Raw genomic sequence first — 17,771 nt, forward strand, 5'->3', positions numbered from 1 at the left:
ATATTTAATCAGTCCCTTTGGCTGGCACTGCTGATCTCTGACTCTGAGCAAAGTCCCCATACTCTTGCCCCTGTCTTGAATCCCCGCTTTCACTTCCTCACCCCCGAAGTTGGTGTTCTCCTATGACACCACTTCCTTGTTTACCTCATCAATGGAAAACACTCCTCTCTTTTTCAGAATTTTTCTAAATGTCACGGCTTTCTGTGTTATCTCAGACGAGGAGCCTTTCTCCCTTTCTAAGGTCAAGTGTTTCATGACTGTACTTCACTCCTGACCTCACATCTTTCATCCTGAACCTCTGTCTCATCTATTAATGTCTTCCTCTTCACTGGGTCGTTTATAATCCTAGCAACATGGTTTTATTACTAAAATTTCTCTTTTACCCCAACTCTCTCTGCTACCGCATTCTCTTCTTAACAGAGAGGACTATGCAGGCAGGCTGCCTCCAACTGCGCATCTCTGAGTTGTTCCCACTGCTCTTTCCGCAGTCCCTTTGGGTCCTCCACTACTGGGATGCATAGGTTCCTAGCCTACCTTGGTTGGAGGTCTTCACTTCTCAGCACTCCTCTCCTGCCACGCTTCCTCTTCCCAGTACTAACATCAGCATACGCATGTCCCTATGTAAAAAATAGATTACACAGCCAGAAGCCTGAACCCTTCTGAACTGGGGACGCTTTTTAACGTGTTTGGAGGTGGAGGTCTGACTCTTTATTTCCATTCAATTATTTAAATGAGGTTTTAACTAATAAAAATATATGTTTGTGCTTTAACATTTGAAATACATCGAAAATAATCCTTTCTTGCAGCACTTTGGTGACCTATATCTGTTGGCAAGCAGAGTAACAATTACTTATCAAAAGTAAGATCTTATGCAAATGTCTTTTGAGCCCAATATAAATTAGCAATTCTTCATATGACTAATGACTATATGTCCTTACCATAATTGTAAACATGAGAAACAAAAGATCAAGGGACTCTAAAATAAGTACTTGGTATAACAGAAGGGCTGTGTAGGCGTTCAGCAGTAACTGTGAAACCAAAAGATAATCTTTATATGCTTCTAAAGATCTTTAAACCCAGAGCAACTTGAACCATTACACAGTGGTTATTCTTCCCCCATCCTAATCAAAATCCCTAATAGATAAGATTCTTCAGCTTTTTAAGTACAAGCACATGTATCTCTTACTGAAATCAAACATAAACAGAAAGCCACATTATACTCAAAATTATCAAATTTCATAAACCAGTGAATTGACAATAACTCAAATCGTTGAATAGTTTTTTTTTCTGATAAACAGTTCGTTTTTCAAATTCCACAAAGGTCATAATTTTCATAGCAATACATGCATTGAATGGAATCAAATAATTAAAATCAAATCATATTTAGTCAGTTAATATTTGGGCAACTACTCTGCGCAGAATGTTAGAACAGATGTCATGCGTAAGATACAGAGAGCAACTTGATATACAATCTTAGTGCTTTAGGAGGTTATTATCCTGTTTACAAGATGGAATGCATTAATAAAATACACAATAACTGAAGAAGCCCTACCAACTGAAGCAAATTAAAGGTTTAAAGGGCTCAATAGAATGCTTTAGGTAACATAAATCCTGGAATCTTGAAAGGTCTCCTAGAAGACTGTTGAGATAATTGAAAAAGAAGAAAGTACAGATTGGCAGAGAGGACAGAGAAAGAAGTCTCAGCAGATGAGTGGTATGTGAAAATCTGATTAAGTAAAAACACAGGGAATGGGGACAGGCAGCCCAAAGCAGAGGGTGGATGGCTCACCATCCCCTCCCTTCCTTCCTCACTCTCCAGAAGCACCTTCCTTATCTACTGTCAACTGCCTCCCATCAGGTCTGCCCAGGGACATTCTCTGCACACAGCTATTATGGTCAGTACCTGAAAGCTCAGGCCCTCTCCTGTTCTACACAAACACCAATGTCTCCCCAGTGCCTCACACACCAACCTGAGACTCCTGAGTAACACACGGTAAGTATTCAATATATTTACTGTGTTTACTTCCATATCTCCTGTTCAATTTGAAGGCTCCAGAAGGTAACCAATCATTGTTTTTTCATGTTTTGGTATGCAAGGGCTACCATGTACCTTATGCATACAGAAGTTCAAAACACATCTATTAAATGAATGAACAGATGATTTAATAAATTTTATATAATATTGGCAAAATGGTGGGCTTGTTGGTAGATGTCCTCACTCCTCCTGGCGAAGTTAGGAGTTTAGATTTGTTACCAGAGACCCTGCTAAGCAACTGGATGATTTTGTACAGGACAGTGACATGATAAAAATTGTGTTTGAAGAACTTGTTTTAAATGTAGATTGTAGGGAGAGTTAGCCTGGAAAGGACTAGAAATAGAAAGATCATTCTGCTAATAACATTTGCTGACAAGATTAGTAAAACAAGATGGGGATTGTGGAGTTTGTTGATTAGTCACTAATATGAATATTCTTTCAATAGATACTGGAAAAAAATGTCACACATATATTTATCTTTGATCTATTTTAAACAAGTTCATTTCTGAGATAAGGGATTTTTTTTTTTTCAGAGTAGGCGATTTAGTTTCTTAGTTTAAAAGAATAGCAACCAAAAAGCCTCAGAAAGTCAGGACAGATTTTTTTTTTATGACTTGAAAATATTCTTTATATTAGAATCTCCCAAATCAACACTCAAAACATTAGAAAATTAAAAGAACTCCATTTTGTGTATTTTTATTACGATGCAGAATACCGAATTTTTTGGTTTTACCACAGCTAAAATTAACTGGATGATTGTTTACATAAGAAGAATTTTATAATCTGGTATAACATTTGGATGTTAAATTAATGAATTTATCAGCACTTGAAAATGCCCGTGTGTTAAAAAGTGTCAGGAGGTTGTAACTGGTACCTATCTCCTTTACAAGAAGCCATTCTCCCTCTGCTCAAGCCTTACCTATTCTACTGTGTACTAGAGTCATGGGTGACCAGCAGGAGCTTTGGCAACACAGTTAACACTGAAGAAGAGATTAGTGCAGAGTTTCTCAATCTTGGCTGTACATTAGAAACACCTGGGAATTTAAAATCGTTATTAATTCCCAGCCCCACACCTCAGACCAATGTTGATGTATTCTGAATGGTCCCCTCAGGTGAGTTTGTTACCTAAGGCTGAGAACCACTGAATTGGTATTTTCTTTAGCTATAGAAAAACAATTTTCTTATTTGATTTTCTTGATATAGCATCCAAAAAATGAAATAGTTTTGGGGCAAAATATATGATGCTATTAATTTTATTTTAAAGAGAGGAAACAAACTTTCACTTACCTGCCTTCTGACAATGTACAATCTTTTCATATACAGCATCTGCATTTTCAATCAACGCCTTGAGGGACTGAATCATCTGCAAAGGGAATATTCAGACATGAGATTACACCTGACAACTAGACACCCTCCTGCATTCATGCACAAGGCTCTTCTCCTAAAACAGGCTGATATAATGATATCAAACGCTTTTTTATCTGACTTTCCACTACTCAACTTCAAATGTGCATGTGAAAAATGATAAAATCACGCATCCCCGCATAATGATTAAAACAAGATGCGAATAGTATTACTTTCCAAGTGCAGTGAGGCTAGTACAACACTGAACTTGAACCCTGAGCTAATACTGAACTGAGTTCATTTCAGCGTGAAAAGCTACAAATATGCATGCAAATCTGATCTGAGTTTTAAACTGTATTTTTGGTTATCCATTTTAACAAAATTTTCAACTTCATCTTATAGAAAACTTCAACACCTACACGCTTCACTCATTTTAGCCAAAATGTCTTCATATGAAATTCAGTTTAAAACATACAATGAGAATTAAAAATAGCATTTGTTTGATACCATCCATCACTAATAGTACCTCTAAAACTAGTAGTTTTATGTTTCTATTAGTGGTTTTTAAAATGTTCAAATTTGAATTCTTATTCCAAATTGCATGTGCTTGTTTTAAGAGCTCAAGCTTGAAGAAGAGAAAGAATCAGTGAACAGCTGATCCATTATTTTACTCACCAAAAAGCTAGGAAAAGATCCCTCTGAAGTAATCTTGTTGGCTCTAAAATCATTATGAAAAGGAAATGGGATAGCCAGAAACAACCCTCATGGCTCAAATGGGTACAATTATGATATCTGCCTTAGTATAAATCTACATATTTGTATTTAAATGTCCAAATATTTTGCATTATAATATTACTCATCTATTTGACATGACCATCATATTTTAAGTAATAAACACCCATCCATTCCTTTCATTTCTGTCTCATTTTTTATTTATTTATTTTTTAAAGAGACACGGTCTGTTCTGTCAGCCAGGCTGGAGTGAAGCGGTACATTCATACCTCAGTGCACTCTCCAACTCCTAGACACAAGTAATCCTCTAGCCTCCATCTCCCAGGCAGCTGGGACTACAGGTGTGTGCCACCATGCCTGGCTAATTTTTAACATTTTCTATAGAGATGGGATCTTGCTATGTTGCCCAGGCTGGTCTTACACTTCTAGGCTCAAGTGATCTTCCCACCTCGGCCTCCCAAGTACTGGGATTACAGGCATAAGCCACCGCACCTGCCTGCCTTATTTTTCTTTATAGCATTTATCACTAACTGCCCTAGTAATTATTTTATAGTAACTAAATATATGTAGGTTGGATTATTTGTATAACTCAAAACCCACCATATTTTGGTAAGTTATACTTATTTAAAATATAACCAACATGTCTCTTAAAAAATGTACTGGCTTCTTAAGGTTAGTCAAACAGTATTTATCAACTTGTACAGTTCTTAAAAAATGGTAAACATCACAAGTTTAAAGGCCAAGGTAGGCATTTATTTACGCCTTCATAATGTATCTTTAATCATCACTGGGGTCTACTGCAGGCAGTCCCTGTGTGGAAACCAGGGATACCTCACCTACAGGATACAACCCCTGTCCTCAAGAAGTCCACACCCTATGGCAGAGTTTGCCCTTTGGAATTCAGTATTTTCAAATTCATTCTTCAAGATCTGAGTCATTCCTGTAAATTAAAATATTCTATTTTACAGCTTGACATATTGAACAGGCAGCGATAAAAATGAACCGTTAAGAACTTTATTATACTGATATAAAGTCGTTTGTGCCATTACATAATTTGCATACTGAAAAGGTTCATACCGTCATCAGTAACCTTTTTCAGCTTTGATGTCAAGCCAAATGAGAGATACAAAGAAGCAAGGACTTCTTCAAGCAAGGATGGTGATTGTCACAGCTTAGTATCAAAGAACTGGCCAACTGTGTCCCCATCATTCAAACAAGAAAAGGAAAAAAAATATGATCAATGAAATGAACCTAGTCATGAAACAAATGAGGACAGGAGCAAAAGCAGGAGTGGAGAAGAACAAAACAGCAGCATTAAGCAGAGGCTCACACAGGCAGACAAGAAACTCATCTGGGGAATGGTGTAGCAACAGAAAGAGCACAGATTTACATGGGTTCCAATCCTGGTTCTATTACTCATTAACTTTGTCATCTAGGACAAGATATTTAACCTCACAACCCTAATTTCCTACCCATAAAATGAGCTTACTAAAGACATTACACCTCATAATGTGAGGACTAAATGAAAGGATGCGTGAGGAGCGACTGGCGCAATGAAGACACTTTCAAGTGGCAGCTGTCACGGTTGACTCCCCATTTATCCAGGAGGCCTGGCAGAGCATTTTCTGGTAGCCCCAAATTAGCTGAATGCCTTCCTTTCATATGTTCACTGGCAATGTTTCCAATACTCATTACTAATTTTAGTTCCACTTGAAAAGCTGGGTGTGATGAAGCTCAGAGAAACAAGTTGCATTATTATTCTTAGAATCATCTTCCAGTTTAAGTATCACCAAAGGATAAATAATTATGTACCTTCCAGCTATAAAATATATGCAAGGCTGAATAAATGCACATTCATCTCAAGGGTCCAGATACAGAAGCTCATCTGCCTCCTAAATTCTATAACACTTGGAGGATTATTTGTTTATTCTTGGGACAATTGTTTACTGAGGCCCTCTATGTGTGGGACCCTGAGCTAAGGGCTAAGTATGAAGCACATGTACCCTAGAACTTAAAGTATATAATAAAAAAGAACAATTGCTGCACTAGGACTATGGTACAGAAATAAAACAGATGCATAAACAATAACTAAAAAGGTGGGATTGCTATTGTAGCCTGTGAGCTATGGGATGTGATAAAATTAAATACTCTGAAGCTACAGCCCTTTGGTGGGATATTTAATGGTGAAGTACTTGCGGTGTAATGGTATCCACATTGACACGCACAGAAGGATCCACTTGTGACTTAGATTTCAATACAGGAAGTTCCTCTGCTGATAATGAGAGTGAATATCACTGCCGCCCCCCATTCATGAGTAGTATATAAAATATGAAGATGACTAATACATCAGGGTGGAGGACACTAATAGTGAGAAGCCATTCCTCCTAGGTTTGAAAGTAAACAGCAGGAGGCATTTGCAGACTGTATTAGAGGGAATTCCAGAGGCAACCAGCCTAGGAGAAGGCAGGCCCATAGTAAACAATCAGCAAAGCGTAGACAAGGCAGCAGAAAACACATGCAGACCTCAGCAGAGATGATTCATATTGTCACACCTGTTATCAAATATTTGTACTACTTGCTTCAGAAGGAAGAACTGCCAGTTGGGATATTTTTATAGTTTTGGGGTACATATTTATTATTAAATTAATGTATGGTTAACAGTTTATAGTTCTTGTTCTTAACAGGCATATATTAATCTTCAACTTTTGCAGTATTGCATAAATTATCCTTGAGTCTAAGAGCTCCTCTAGGTGCTCTTAAGGAAGCTCTCAGGACTGTAGGCTCCATAGGAACACCAGGTGCAGAGTCCAGCAGGCTTAAAGGACAGGTGAGGCAATGGGCCTTCAGGCCCCTGCTCAGTGGAGTGATGCTTCCCTTTCATTCTGTCGTCAATTATTATTGAACGTAGTGCACATGGCACTGAGGATGCAGCAGAGATGACATGGGGCCACCAGCTGATCTAGCAGGGGCCACTTTCTGTCTGGGTCTGCTGCTTTATAACAAGCTGTGATTATAAATAGCACAAGTGTTGGTTGAATGAATCAAGATGAAAGTAATTCAACATCTCTGCATCAAATATGTACTTGGTGCTTTCTATTTTATTTACTGATCACATTATCCATGTGAGGTGAGTAATTATGAGGTTAGTTTTACAGATGTGAACACTGAAGGCCTACCTGAAACGTAAGCAACGTTTCAAGGTCATCTGGTACTACAGGTAAAATAACTCTAATTAGTAAGTCATGAAACTGGTATTCTGTTTGGTCTTGAAGCCTCTGCTTTTTCCACAAAACCATGATAAGTTTTGACACATGAGTGGCAACTGCACAGGTGAAGACGAAAGGATGTTCCAACCAGAAGAAAGCACAAAAGCAGAGGAAATTTTGTAACTCCTAAAAGCTGCTACACACAATATAGTAATCTCATCTCAGCTACTAACATTGACCCAAAGTTTTTTTTCAGAATAATATTTCTATAAAGCACTTTGAGAAAACATTTTAAAATGACAGCAATAAATTACTTGTCTCTATTTTACAATTCATTATTATAAATAATAAATAATTTATATTTAATGTGAAACTACCAGAATAGGCATCTCAGATTAGACAAAAGCAGATGTGTGGGTAGTAATATCAATGCATGAGCCAAAGGAAAAAACTACTTTATCTTGTTTTCTCTGTGTATATTACATTGATATGTCACTAATGAATGCAAAGCCAAGTAGAGTGGTTAATTATATAAGCATTATCTGCATTAATGCAAATGCATGAATTTCATCAAGCCCCTATAAACACACAGGTGTAAGCCTTGGCACAGCAATCAGACACCCTGCTGCCAGCCTGAGTAACTCGCCACATGGATGCTTATATTGTTTTTTCCAGGGCAAGATGCTTTTATATAGTTGTTGCTAATGGATTTTATATTAGTGGCCTGTTACCAGTACCTCCTACACTTCTGGAACTAAAGTGTTTGGAAAATCTATGGATTTAACATAGCCTAGAAATCTATTTCATAAATTTGATCACCTCTAATATAAGATTTTAAAACAGAATTTGAGCAGATGAAAAGCAGGAAATTTCAACTAAAGGCAAAGTAAAAATTAAAATTTATATTTTATTAAGCTGGAAAGAAACCAGAAATGCCTTTCATCAGAGTGCTATGTTTTGAAAGTAACTCCCATGTTAGTGTAAAGTAAATTTCTCTGTTTATAGACACAGCTATATTATGTGTATATATTAAGGGTTATTATTATATAAATATATTATATATTACTAGATTTCTATAGACTGCTCTTCATATTCTGTTTTGAAACTTGCTTATCAACTAGGAAAATTCCATTTTCAGAATAAGCAAGTCTGTGATTTTATATAAGGACCTTATGTCTGATTTCAGACAATTCACTGAATTGCTCTTCATCTTAAGAACACAGATTTTGTTAATAATTATAAAAGTAGTTTGTGAATAATTTTAAATACTTGGGTGAAAGAAGTTTTAGTAATAACATCTTCTGAATTCTAGATTATTTCCCCCTTTATCTTGTTTTGAATCTCAGTTTCAGACAGAAAATCTCAATCTCAAAACTCCTTTCTTTGCCTGTCCTACTCAACACAGATGTGACTACTGCATCTTCTGTTGTAGCTGTTTCTAACGAAGTTACAAAGTCTGAGATGTCCTAAAGTTGCTATAAAAGAAAAATGCTAGATAGTAAAAAAAACTTTGTTCTTTCACATGGATTCTATGATTACTTGACACATAACAGGGAAATATCTTTCCAAACTCAAAAAATGTAAAGATTACCATTCTCAAACATGCCAATGGACTTACAACAATGATGGGCTATACACCTGGCCCTAACCACTGAATGCCCCCAAACTGCCATGATCACCTTGGAGATCCATGATAGGCCTCAGTGGACCAGTAAACACCCAGGTAGCAAGATGTGGCTTCAGGCACCGCCAGGCTCAGGATGACCTTGGGAGGATTGGACCAAAGCAGGACTTGCTTCTCTGGACTCCAGGGGTGAATACAAAACAGCAAATGTGATCGTGGATAAGGTTTTCAGAAAATAGGAACTAATTCAATCCAAAGTAATTTTTTCCCATCTAGTCAGAATTTTCTGAATGGCAGCCTCTGTTATGGTTTAAATGTGTCCCCTTCAAAATTCAAGTATTGCCAATGTGATTGTATTAACAGGTACGGCCTTTAAAAGGTGATGAAGCCATGAGGGCTCCTCCCTAGTCAATGGGATTAAGGTCCTTATATAAAAGAGGTTTCACACAGCGTTCAGCTAGTGTGTCCTTTTGTCTCCCGCCACATGAGGAGCCAGTCAGAAGACCCTCACCAGACACCGAGCCTTGATTTTGGACTTCCCAGCCTCCAGAATTATGAGAAAATAAATTTCAGTTTTTATAAATTGCCCAGGCTGTGATATTCTGTTTTAAAAGCACAAAATAGACTAAAACAGCCTCTTAAAGCTCAGCATCCCTGGTGGATGGTCAGCCTTGTACTGTGTGGCGCTGCAAAGCCAGTCAGTTCACTAATGCCATGAATAGGACAGAAAGTAAGATCAAGATGCCCTCAGGAATTTGTAAGCTTTGGTGCTTTTTTCTGCACTCTTGAAAGATACAGCTCTCTGAGTTAGCAATATAATCTCTCTTTTTAACACTTTCAAATAATTATTACTGTGTGGGTGAAAAATTTTGTTTGATTCTAAAACATCAGGATTTGAGACTTCTCAACTGAAATCCAGAGGTAAGTTTTTCCTTTACTAAAGCTGCCAAGTACAGAAACATCTTACAAAGTTGAACTAATGGAAGAGGCACCATTTATAAAGTTATTGTTGGAAAATACAGCATACTTTTAAATACTTGAACATAATATAAAAGTCACATATTTAAACTGAAATACTAAAAGATTATTGCTGTAGAGGTCTTTGGCCAGCTATGCACTACAATGAAACCCAGCTCCCCTTTCCATCTCACATGGTGGGAGCACTGTGGCTGCAGTCCACTGTGGGAAGGACAGAGAGCTGGTGCCCATCCAGGGGCTGAGGTCTGCCATATCATTAAGAACTGTGGTCATCCTCTCTTCCAGCAAGGTCACTATGAAAACACTTTCTAAATAACAAACCGTTTCCAGAGTAACTTGTCCTGGGTTTCTTATGAAACTTCATTTCCACTACCACATCTTTCACTACACAATTTATACAGGGGAAAAAACCTACATAAAAGAAAGTTATAGAGAGAACCTGAGATATGCTTGATAAAAAGCACTACTCAACTGCTAACAAACATATAGAGGAGCATATTTGGGTGCTGCCACACACAGAACCCCGCTGCAGGCATGATGCGGAAGGGCAGGACTTGAAATCATGTAAAATATTGTTAAGCTTTCTAGGCATCTCAACTCGTGTTAAAGAATGTAAGGAAACATGGATAGAAAAGGAGTAAGGGCCAGATTGGATAAGATATGAACTTCTACATTGTAGAGTTTGAATTTAATCACAAACCCTTGACAATTTTAAGCAGAGGTGTTGTGATCAAAGTAAAATTTCAGAACCATGAACAAGCATCAGTGTGAAGGAAGAAATGGCAGATGGGGGCACAAAAGTGGGAACACGAAGCAGGTGGGGGCCACCGCTATATGAGAGACATGAGAGGCAGCAGAGGGGCTGGAAAGAAAGGATGACATGAAGAGATTACGTGGGGGAGGACTCCAAGGCTGATTTGCTGTGGGCACAGAAGGGAGAGCCAAGATAAGAGAGGAAAACTAGTCAGGATAAGAAAAATTGTAACACACCTTACAGTTATAGAGTGCTTTCCAGTTTACAACTAGACATGTTACACACCCCACAGTTATAGAGTGCTTTACAGTTTACAACTAAACATGTTACACACCCCACAGTTGTACAGTGCTTTACGGTTCCTTTAAGTATGTTAATGCATTTAGGATGTGAACTTCCACCCTAGTTGAATTGAGCTGGTGGTTACAGTAGGGAAGTCTAAGAATCTTGAGAAGCAACCAGAAATTATGTGACAACTTGGTTCTGGCACTGGATAATCAAAACTTTTCTGCACAGAGGTAGTAGCTGAGATGAAAGAATGTCTACATCTCTGAGGAAGGAATTTTAAAGATGAATGAACACTGCATGATGCTCCAAAATCACTGGAATAAGCAGAGAGAATAATAACTAGTATGACAGGTGCAAGAGTGGTCAGGAAAAGCACAAGGATGCTAAACATTTACAGATGTGTACAGAGAGAGGCGCTGGAAGGAGGGTGAGTCCACAGTATTGGAAGTTGTGGACCTGGTAATTTGGTGATCTTGAGTAACTGTGAAGAAATATACAGTAAGTCCTCTCTTAACATGAATAGGTTCTTGGAAACTGTGACTTTAAGTGAACAAGGTACAACAAAACCAATTTTACCATAGGCTGACTGATACAAACAAGGGTTAAATTTCCACAGCATATTTCTGGTCACAAAAACATTATCAAACCTCTCAATAAAGATCAAAACACTTCTAATTTTAAATGCTGAAATAAATGCAAACTATACATACATTTAAGAAAGATTAATGAAAACAAGTAAGATCATTATTTACTCAATTTGTGGTGAATTCGTAAGTGACAGGAGTCATAGTGGTGGTGTATTAAATCAACAAATGTTTGCAAAATGAAAATTTTCAGAGGAACCTCCTACTACCACACAGCTCAAAAACAGTTAACAAATATTGCTGTGCATTTGGATGACTGCCAAATACCTGATAAATTTTTATTTCCCAATAACTTATATGCATTCATTCATTCATTCATTTATTCATTTTCCAACCCACTTATTCCAGATCAAAGGTGGCCAGAGCCTATCCCAGCAGCTCAGGGTACAAGGCGGAACCCACCCTGGACAGGACGCCATCCCATCTCAGGGCACATCTACACTCACTCACAGAGACCCTGAAGATTGTCCAATTCATCTGAAGTTCACATCTTTGGTATGTGGGAGGAAACTGGAGTACCTAGAGAAAACCTACACAGACGTGGGGAGAGCATGCAAACTCCATACAAGTGGCCCCAGCTGGGAATCAATTATTTTTTCCTCTTCGATGTTATAATGAAATGATGCTGAACAAAACGACATTATTCAAGGACCTAATGTAACTGCAGTACGACAGTTCTGCAATCCTAAAACTCACCTCACTATACAAAATTGTGCAATAAAAACCACAGGGCTTGTAAGGAAAGTGGGTTAGGGGCACAACACTAAAAAATTTTGCAGTGACACATAAACAAAAAAAGACATCGAATAAAAACAATATGACAGTTCTGCATATGTTAAATGGTTAAAGAATGAAAAAATACTACAATCAACATGGCACTTAACCTTGAAAAAGACCTGAAGGTTGCTGGTGGAAGTGGGTGTTGGAAGAGTTGCAGCTTGTGAGTCACTGTGAAGTGGTGGAAGGAGGGTGATCTGAAATCTAACGGAAAATTGTAACACAAGATGTAGAGGGTGTAGCTCATAACACATTTTGTGAATTGAAGAATATGGTGGACGTCTGAGGGGTGTGTGTGTAATTTCAGTTTACCCAGGTGCAGTTTTGTGCACACAAAACTGTGCGTACGCAAATGCAAAATTTTTGGTATGCTCAAATCGTTACTTAACATATAAACTGCATTCAAGCACGTTTGAATGTTCAAAACAAGTATTTGTAGCATAACTTACTATAGAAGGGAGAATACTTCAAAATATTTTCAAAAAATTTGTTTACAAAATTCTTCTATGCAATTTTATTTGAAGTCTAAGTTAAACTCTTAGTTTCTGCCACCTTCAAAGCATGGTTTTGGCATCATACAAGTCTGCCTCAACACTGTATTCAACTATTTTAACGATCATTTCTTGCCAGAGAACAGATGCCAAATGCTATATAAATCTGGAATGAATTATGAATTAAGAGTGACCCAGGGTCCACATGTGGGAAGCTAACTATTCTCTAACTTTTTCCAATACACTCTAACTTTTCATAAAGCTCATTTCAGAGCTGGCATAGTACCTAAGGGACCAATGTGTCTTTCCTGTTACATAACTTTTATCTAAACCCTGACACAGCCTGAACCTCTCATGTACTACATTTCAGATGAAGTCCTATAAAATAACATCCCGTCTTGTCTGTAGGTATCTAGTTGAATTTTCACATTATAAAAAGCCTCCTCTAACACAATCAATGTCTCTATCACTTCTCACCCTAAATTAATATATAATCATATTCACACACTTAGAAGGGAGCCACATCTCACAGGTTAAACTTTAAGTGCAGTTTCTGAATGTAATCACCATACAAACATAAGATACGGGCATATGCTTATCATATACAAGTGTAACATAGGTATCTCCTGCATTCACTCAATAGCCATTTGGATTCAGCATAACACTCATGAAATAAATAGTATCACGTAGTCAAAAGAACCAGTTTATTGCCTTTGGTTCCTACTTTCTACAGGTGCTGTGTGTCCAATGCGCACTGCATGGACCTACCATTTACAGTTGTGGGTATTTCTGAGAGGCACTTCCCACATTAGCCACTAGAAGTCCTTAGTAATACACATTTGTTAGGCTGGGAGGAGAGGAAAAAGGAGCAAAGATAAGGAAAAACAGCACAAAGAGGATAGTGGGCAAAAAACAAAAAAGCACATCTAGAAGATTAAAAGAAAAACAATCGACAAAATCATAGAGGCAGAGCTTAGAGGAATCAAAACAATGAATGCACTGGGGTGATTTATGTCACCAAAAACTGTGCTTTTAAATTAGATAAGAAATTTTTATTTTTATGCAGACAACTGAATGAGCCATAAAGTCACAACCAAACTTAAATTTAAAAGGCATTCACTACTATTTCTAGATTAATTGAGATTTAGCATTACCAGAAGTCTCCATGTATTCCCCAACATATTTAAATAGACCGGAGGCAATAGCTTGGGGAAAATTGAAAAGGGGGCTGGAGGGGTTCCAGTTGTACCAAAAGATTGGTTATGAAGTCAATGAATATACTTTAAATACTTATCCTACTCTATATTTTTGGAAAGTATTTAAAATTTTTAAATTTCAAATTTTAGCTTTTAACCAAAACTTAGTTAAGAAATGTAAGTTATTTAATCTTATTTCAGGAAATAAACAGAATTTCAAAAAATGGAAGGAGTTTTGAATTTGATTTTGTAGTTTCTGGTCCTGAACAATATAATATTCATAGGAAAAGCAAAAAAAAAAAAAAAAGTTGAAAATTGAGCAACAAAACAGAAGCTAAACTACCCTGCAAAGGAACTCTGCTGCAATTATGAAACTATCCAGAAAAGCTATATAATAATTTCTACCAGTTTATGTGGTAATTTATTATACTATGCTTTTCTATATGAAGAGTTCATGTGCATTTAAATGATAATAATCCTCTTCTCTATTTTATTATCAACCTTACATGACCAGAAGTCTTGTTAGGGGAGAACTTGGTATGCTATATATCATTTTGTACATGATTACTGTGGGAAGCCTTATACAATAGTCTCACATTAAACAATCTACTTTATAGCACATGATAAATTGCTTTGCACCATGGTCACCTCAAGGATGTACACACACACAAACCCCATCATTTCCCAGGCTTTTGGTCATGTCAGCCTCTTAACACTATAGAACATTTCTCAGCTTTTCTAAGCTACAATAATAATGTGCTTACACGACATCCTCATCCCATCCTAGACAGCACGAAATTTATGTGTGCCTTGTGCTCAAGTATTCTCTACAGTCATGAAAGGAGGAAGGGATGTGGGTAGGTGAATGGATTTAGCAACTAAGAAGGAACTTTCGACAGGTGCTGTGAGCAGCCAGGTGCAGTCCAGTGAGGATGTAGTCCACAGCCACCTTGCTGGCTTACTCTCTAGTAAGTGCCTGGAAAGAGGGCCCAGGGCCTCAGTGTCCCTCCCTTGGTCTTGGATATGTTAAAGATAGTGAGTTCAGAGGCTACATCCTGAATAGAGGGTAGTGTCTCCAAAAAAACTGATGAGAATGGTTCAAAACCTGCTCTGAATCATTCCTGTGGGAGGAAAAGGGAACTTGAGCTGGTTAAACCCAATTATTCAGTGAGCAAGCTACTTCTGAAAAGTACATTAGGAACTTCTGGATGCTACATTAACTCTTTCAAGTCACTAAGGACCCTTTAGTTCTGACATGCTCATTTAAAACTATTACTACTAAATTAATTAAATTTCAAAAGATACAATTTGAATTAAACATAGTACCACTTTTATTACTGCCTATTTATATCAAGTCTTTTCTCCAAGGAGACAAAAGGTGATTTAGAAACTCCTAATTAACAGAAGGTAATTTAATCATAGTCTTACTGTAAGGTATCATTAGTTTCTCTCAAGTCTGTGATAACTAAGTACAGATGTTAGTTAAAAGAGGAAAGCAATTGAAGACTTCTCTGTAATGAAAAGCAATACTTTTTTTTTAAACACAGCAGAGTGTCCACAGTTCTCCAGGAATAACAGAGCTGGAAGAATGCATCTGAGCAGCTACTAGAGTATTTACTGTATAAACCCAGCCGTAGTGTTCTTCCTGATGTTGACCACATAACTCACATGTTCTAGTATCTTCCCTTTTCAGAGCAGAGAGACAACTTGCCTAGCAAGATGATGGGAAAACTTACCTTTTGCTTTTCATTTTGAACTTTAAACCTGACTTTATGAAATGGAATAACTATGCTCTGTATAAACAACAAAGTGGGTCATCACAAATGTGGCTCTGGAATTTGGAGTGATGTTAAAATAAACTCACACAAAGGTCTTCAAGCTTCAGGAGCTATATGCATCCAGCCTTTGAAAACTAATAATGACAATCATAATGACTATGATTTATTGAATATTTATTATGTTCTAGTCTATTTACAGGTACGTAGTCTTATTTATAATCCTTTGAGGTTTTGATCTAATGTCCATTGTAGAGTTTTAAAAGGGGGCTTGGGCTGGGCACAGTGACTCACACCTGTAATCCCAGTACTTTAGGAGGTTGAGGCTGGAGGATCGCTTGAGGCCAGGAGTTCAAGACCAGCCTGGGTAACACAGTGAGACCCCATTTCTTATAAAAAAGAGAGAAACAGCCTTGCCCCCAGTCACACAAGTAAGCACTAGTGCAGGAGCTAGCTCATTAGCAGGGGCTCATCTACTTCCTAGGGTGCAGTCTTGTGCATATGTGTTCACACCCCATGCACACCTACCTGGGTGGTCTGTGAATACACCACTGTTCTTATTAAGATATGCCCTTTGTAAAACATGCCAGGGAATACCTTCTGTTGCCCTGGGAGCCAGTTCATGGTGGCAGGTGAGATAAGGATGAAGACAAGGATTTCCCAAGGCGGAGCTGGAGCTGGTGGATGCTGTATGTGGTTGAGGGGAAGGGGAGCCAAGGCTTTCTTCCCTGGGAGATGTGGTTTGGCTCACTCACCAGGGTCAGTAGGTGTTGGGGAGTGGGGGCCTGTAGCAGTTGGGGGAAAGTGGCTATCTGACTTTCAAGAATTTCTCTGCTCAGCTCAAATGGAGCCTATCCCTATCCAAGGCGTCCCTTTTCTCGTGTGACCCAGTCCATGTGCTAACATCATTGCACACCACAGCCTCTGACTATTAGCTCATGCAACAATTGATTTATGAGCATGCTTGGGAAAAATCAGAAAACACTGTACACATATGAGGGATGTTCCCACCTCAGGTGGCTTAACTGCACCAGGTTGCTCTCCTGTCGTAGCCAGGTGAATAACTAGGGGCTCTCACATTTTCCTCCTCCTCTTTTCTGCACTAAGCTCTTCTCTACGGTTTTTTTTTTTTAAGGGCATATGAATCTTTAAGGAGGGAATTTCAGAGAGGATAAAGGATCCTCTGGTAAAAGGTGGGGAGACATCTAGGGTCTGAACAAGAGGTAAAAGATCCAGGAGCTGGGATGCTCAGATCTTCCTTCTCAGGACTGGTCTCTCCGGCCTCTGGTCCCTCTCTCCCTACAAGCATCTGGAGCTGTCCAAGCACCTCAGGCATCCTCCTCTTCTTGGACTAGCAAAGCCAGCCCTCACTGCCTTAGAATGTGAGTGCTTCCATACAGACCTAAGACCGGAAGAGCAGCCACTCCACCCTCTGCTCCCCCTGCCCCAAGGCTTTTTGTGTGCATGGAAATAAAAATCAAGTTCGGGGAATACAGGGACATATGGGAAAGACATGTATGGTAAGAAGGGCACCTGATATCTGTGTCCTGGAGATCAAGGTTATTTTCATTCATTCACCAAAAATGGATTTTGAGTACCTGCTGTGTGCCAGGCTCTGCTGTCGGTGCTGAGAACGCATTGTTGAATAGGCTACATGGGCCCTGTTACCCTGGAGCTCAGATTTCAGGGAGAGGAAGAGAGGTACTTTTAAAAAAGGAATCCCCAGCACTTTCGGAGGCCGAGGCAAGAAGATTGTTTGAGCTCAGAATTTCAAGGCCAGCCTGAGCAACATGGCAAAACCCCATCTCTGCAAAAAAACAAAACAAAAAAATGAGCCGGGCATGCTGGTGCGTGCCTGTAGTCCCAGCCAATCAGGAGGCTGAGGTAGGAGAATCGTTTGAGCCCAGGAAGCAGAGGCTGAAGTGAG

The 17,771-nt window shown here is 38.5% G+C and overlaps 1 protein-coding gene across 2 annotated transcripts in view; it reads right to left on the reverse strand.

Annotated features, from left to right (window-relative positions):
• The window catches only part of PLCL2 (phospholipase C like 2), a 194,674-nt gene that overhangs the window by 44,759 nt on the left and 132,144 nt on the right, over window positions 1-17,771 (reverse strand). For both annotated transcript variants that reach the window (XM_077991414.1, XM_015132240.3), the window contains exon 4: window positions 3,323-3,398. In XM_077991414.1, the coding sequence (XP_077847540.1) occupies window positions 3,323-3,398 (76 nt within the window). The remainder of the gene's footprint in view (window positions 1-3,322; window positions 3,399-17,771) is intronic.

Source organism: Macaca mulatta, chromosome 2 (genome assembly GCF_049350105.2).
Source record: "Macaca mulatta isolate MMU2019108-1 chromosome 2, T2T-MMU8v2.0, whole genome shotgun sequence".
In the NCBI taxonomy this organism is placed as follows: Eukaryota; Metazoa; Chordata; class Mammalia; order Primates; family Cercopithecidae; genus Macaca; species Macaca mulatta.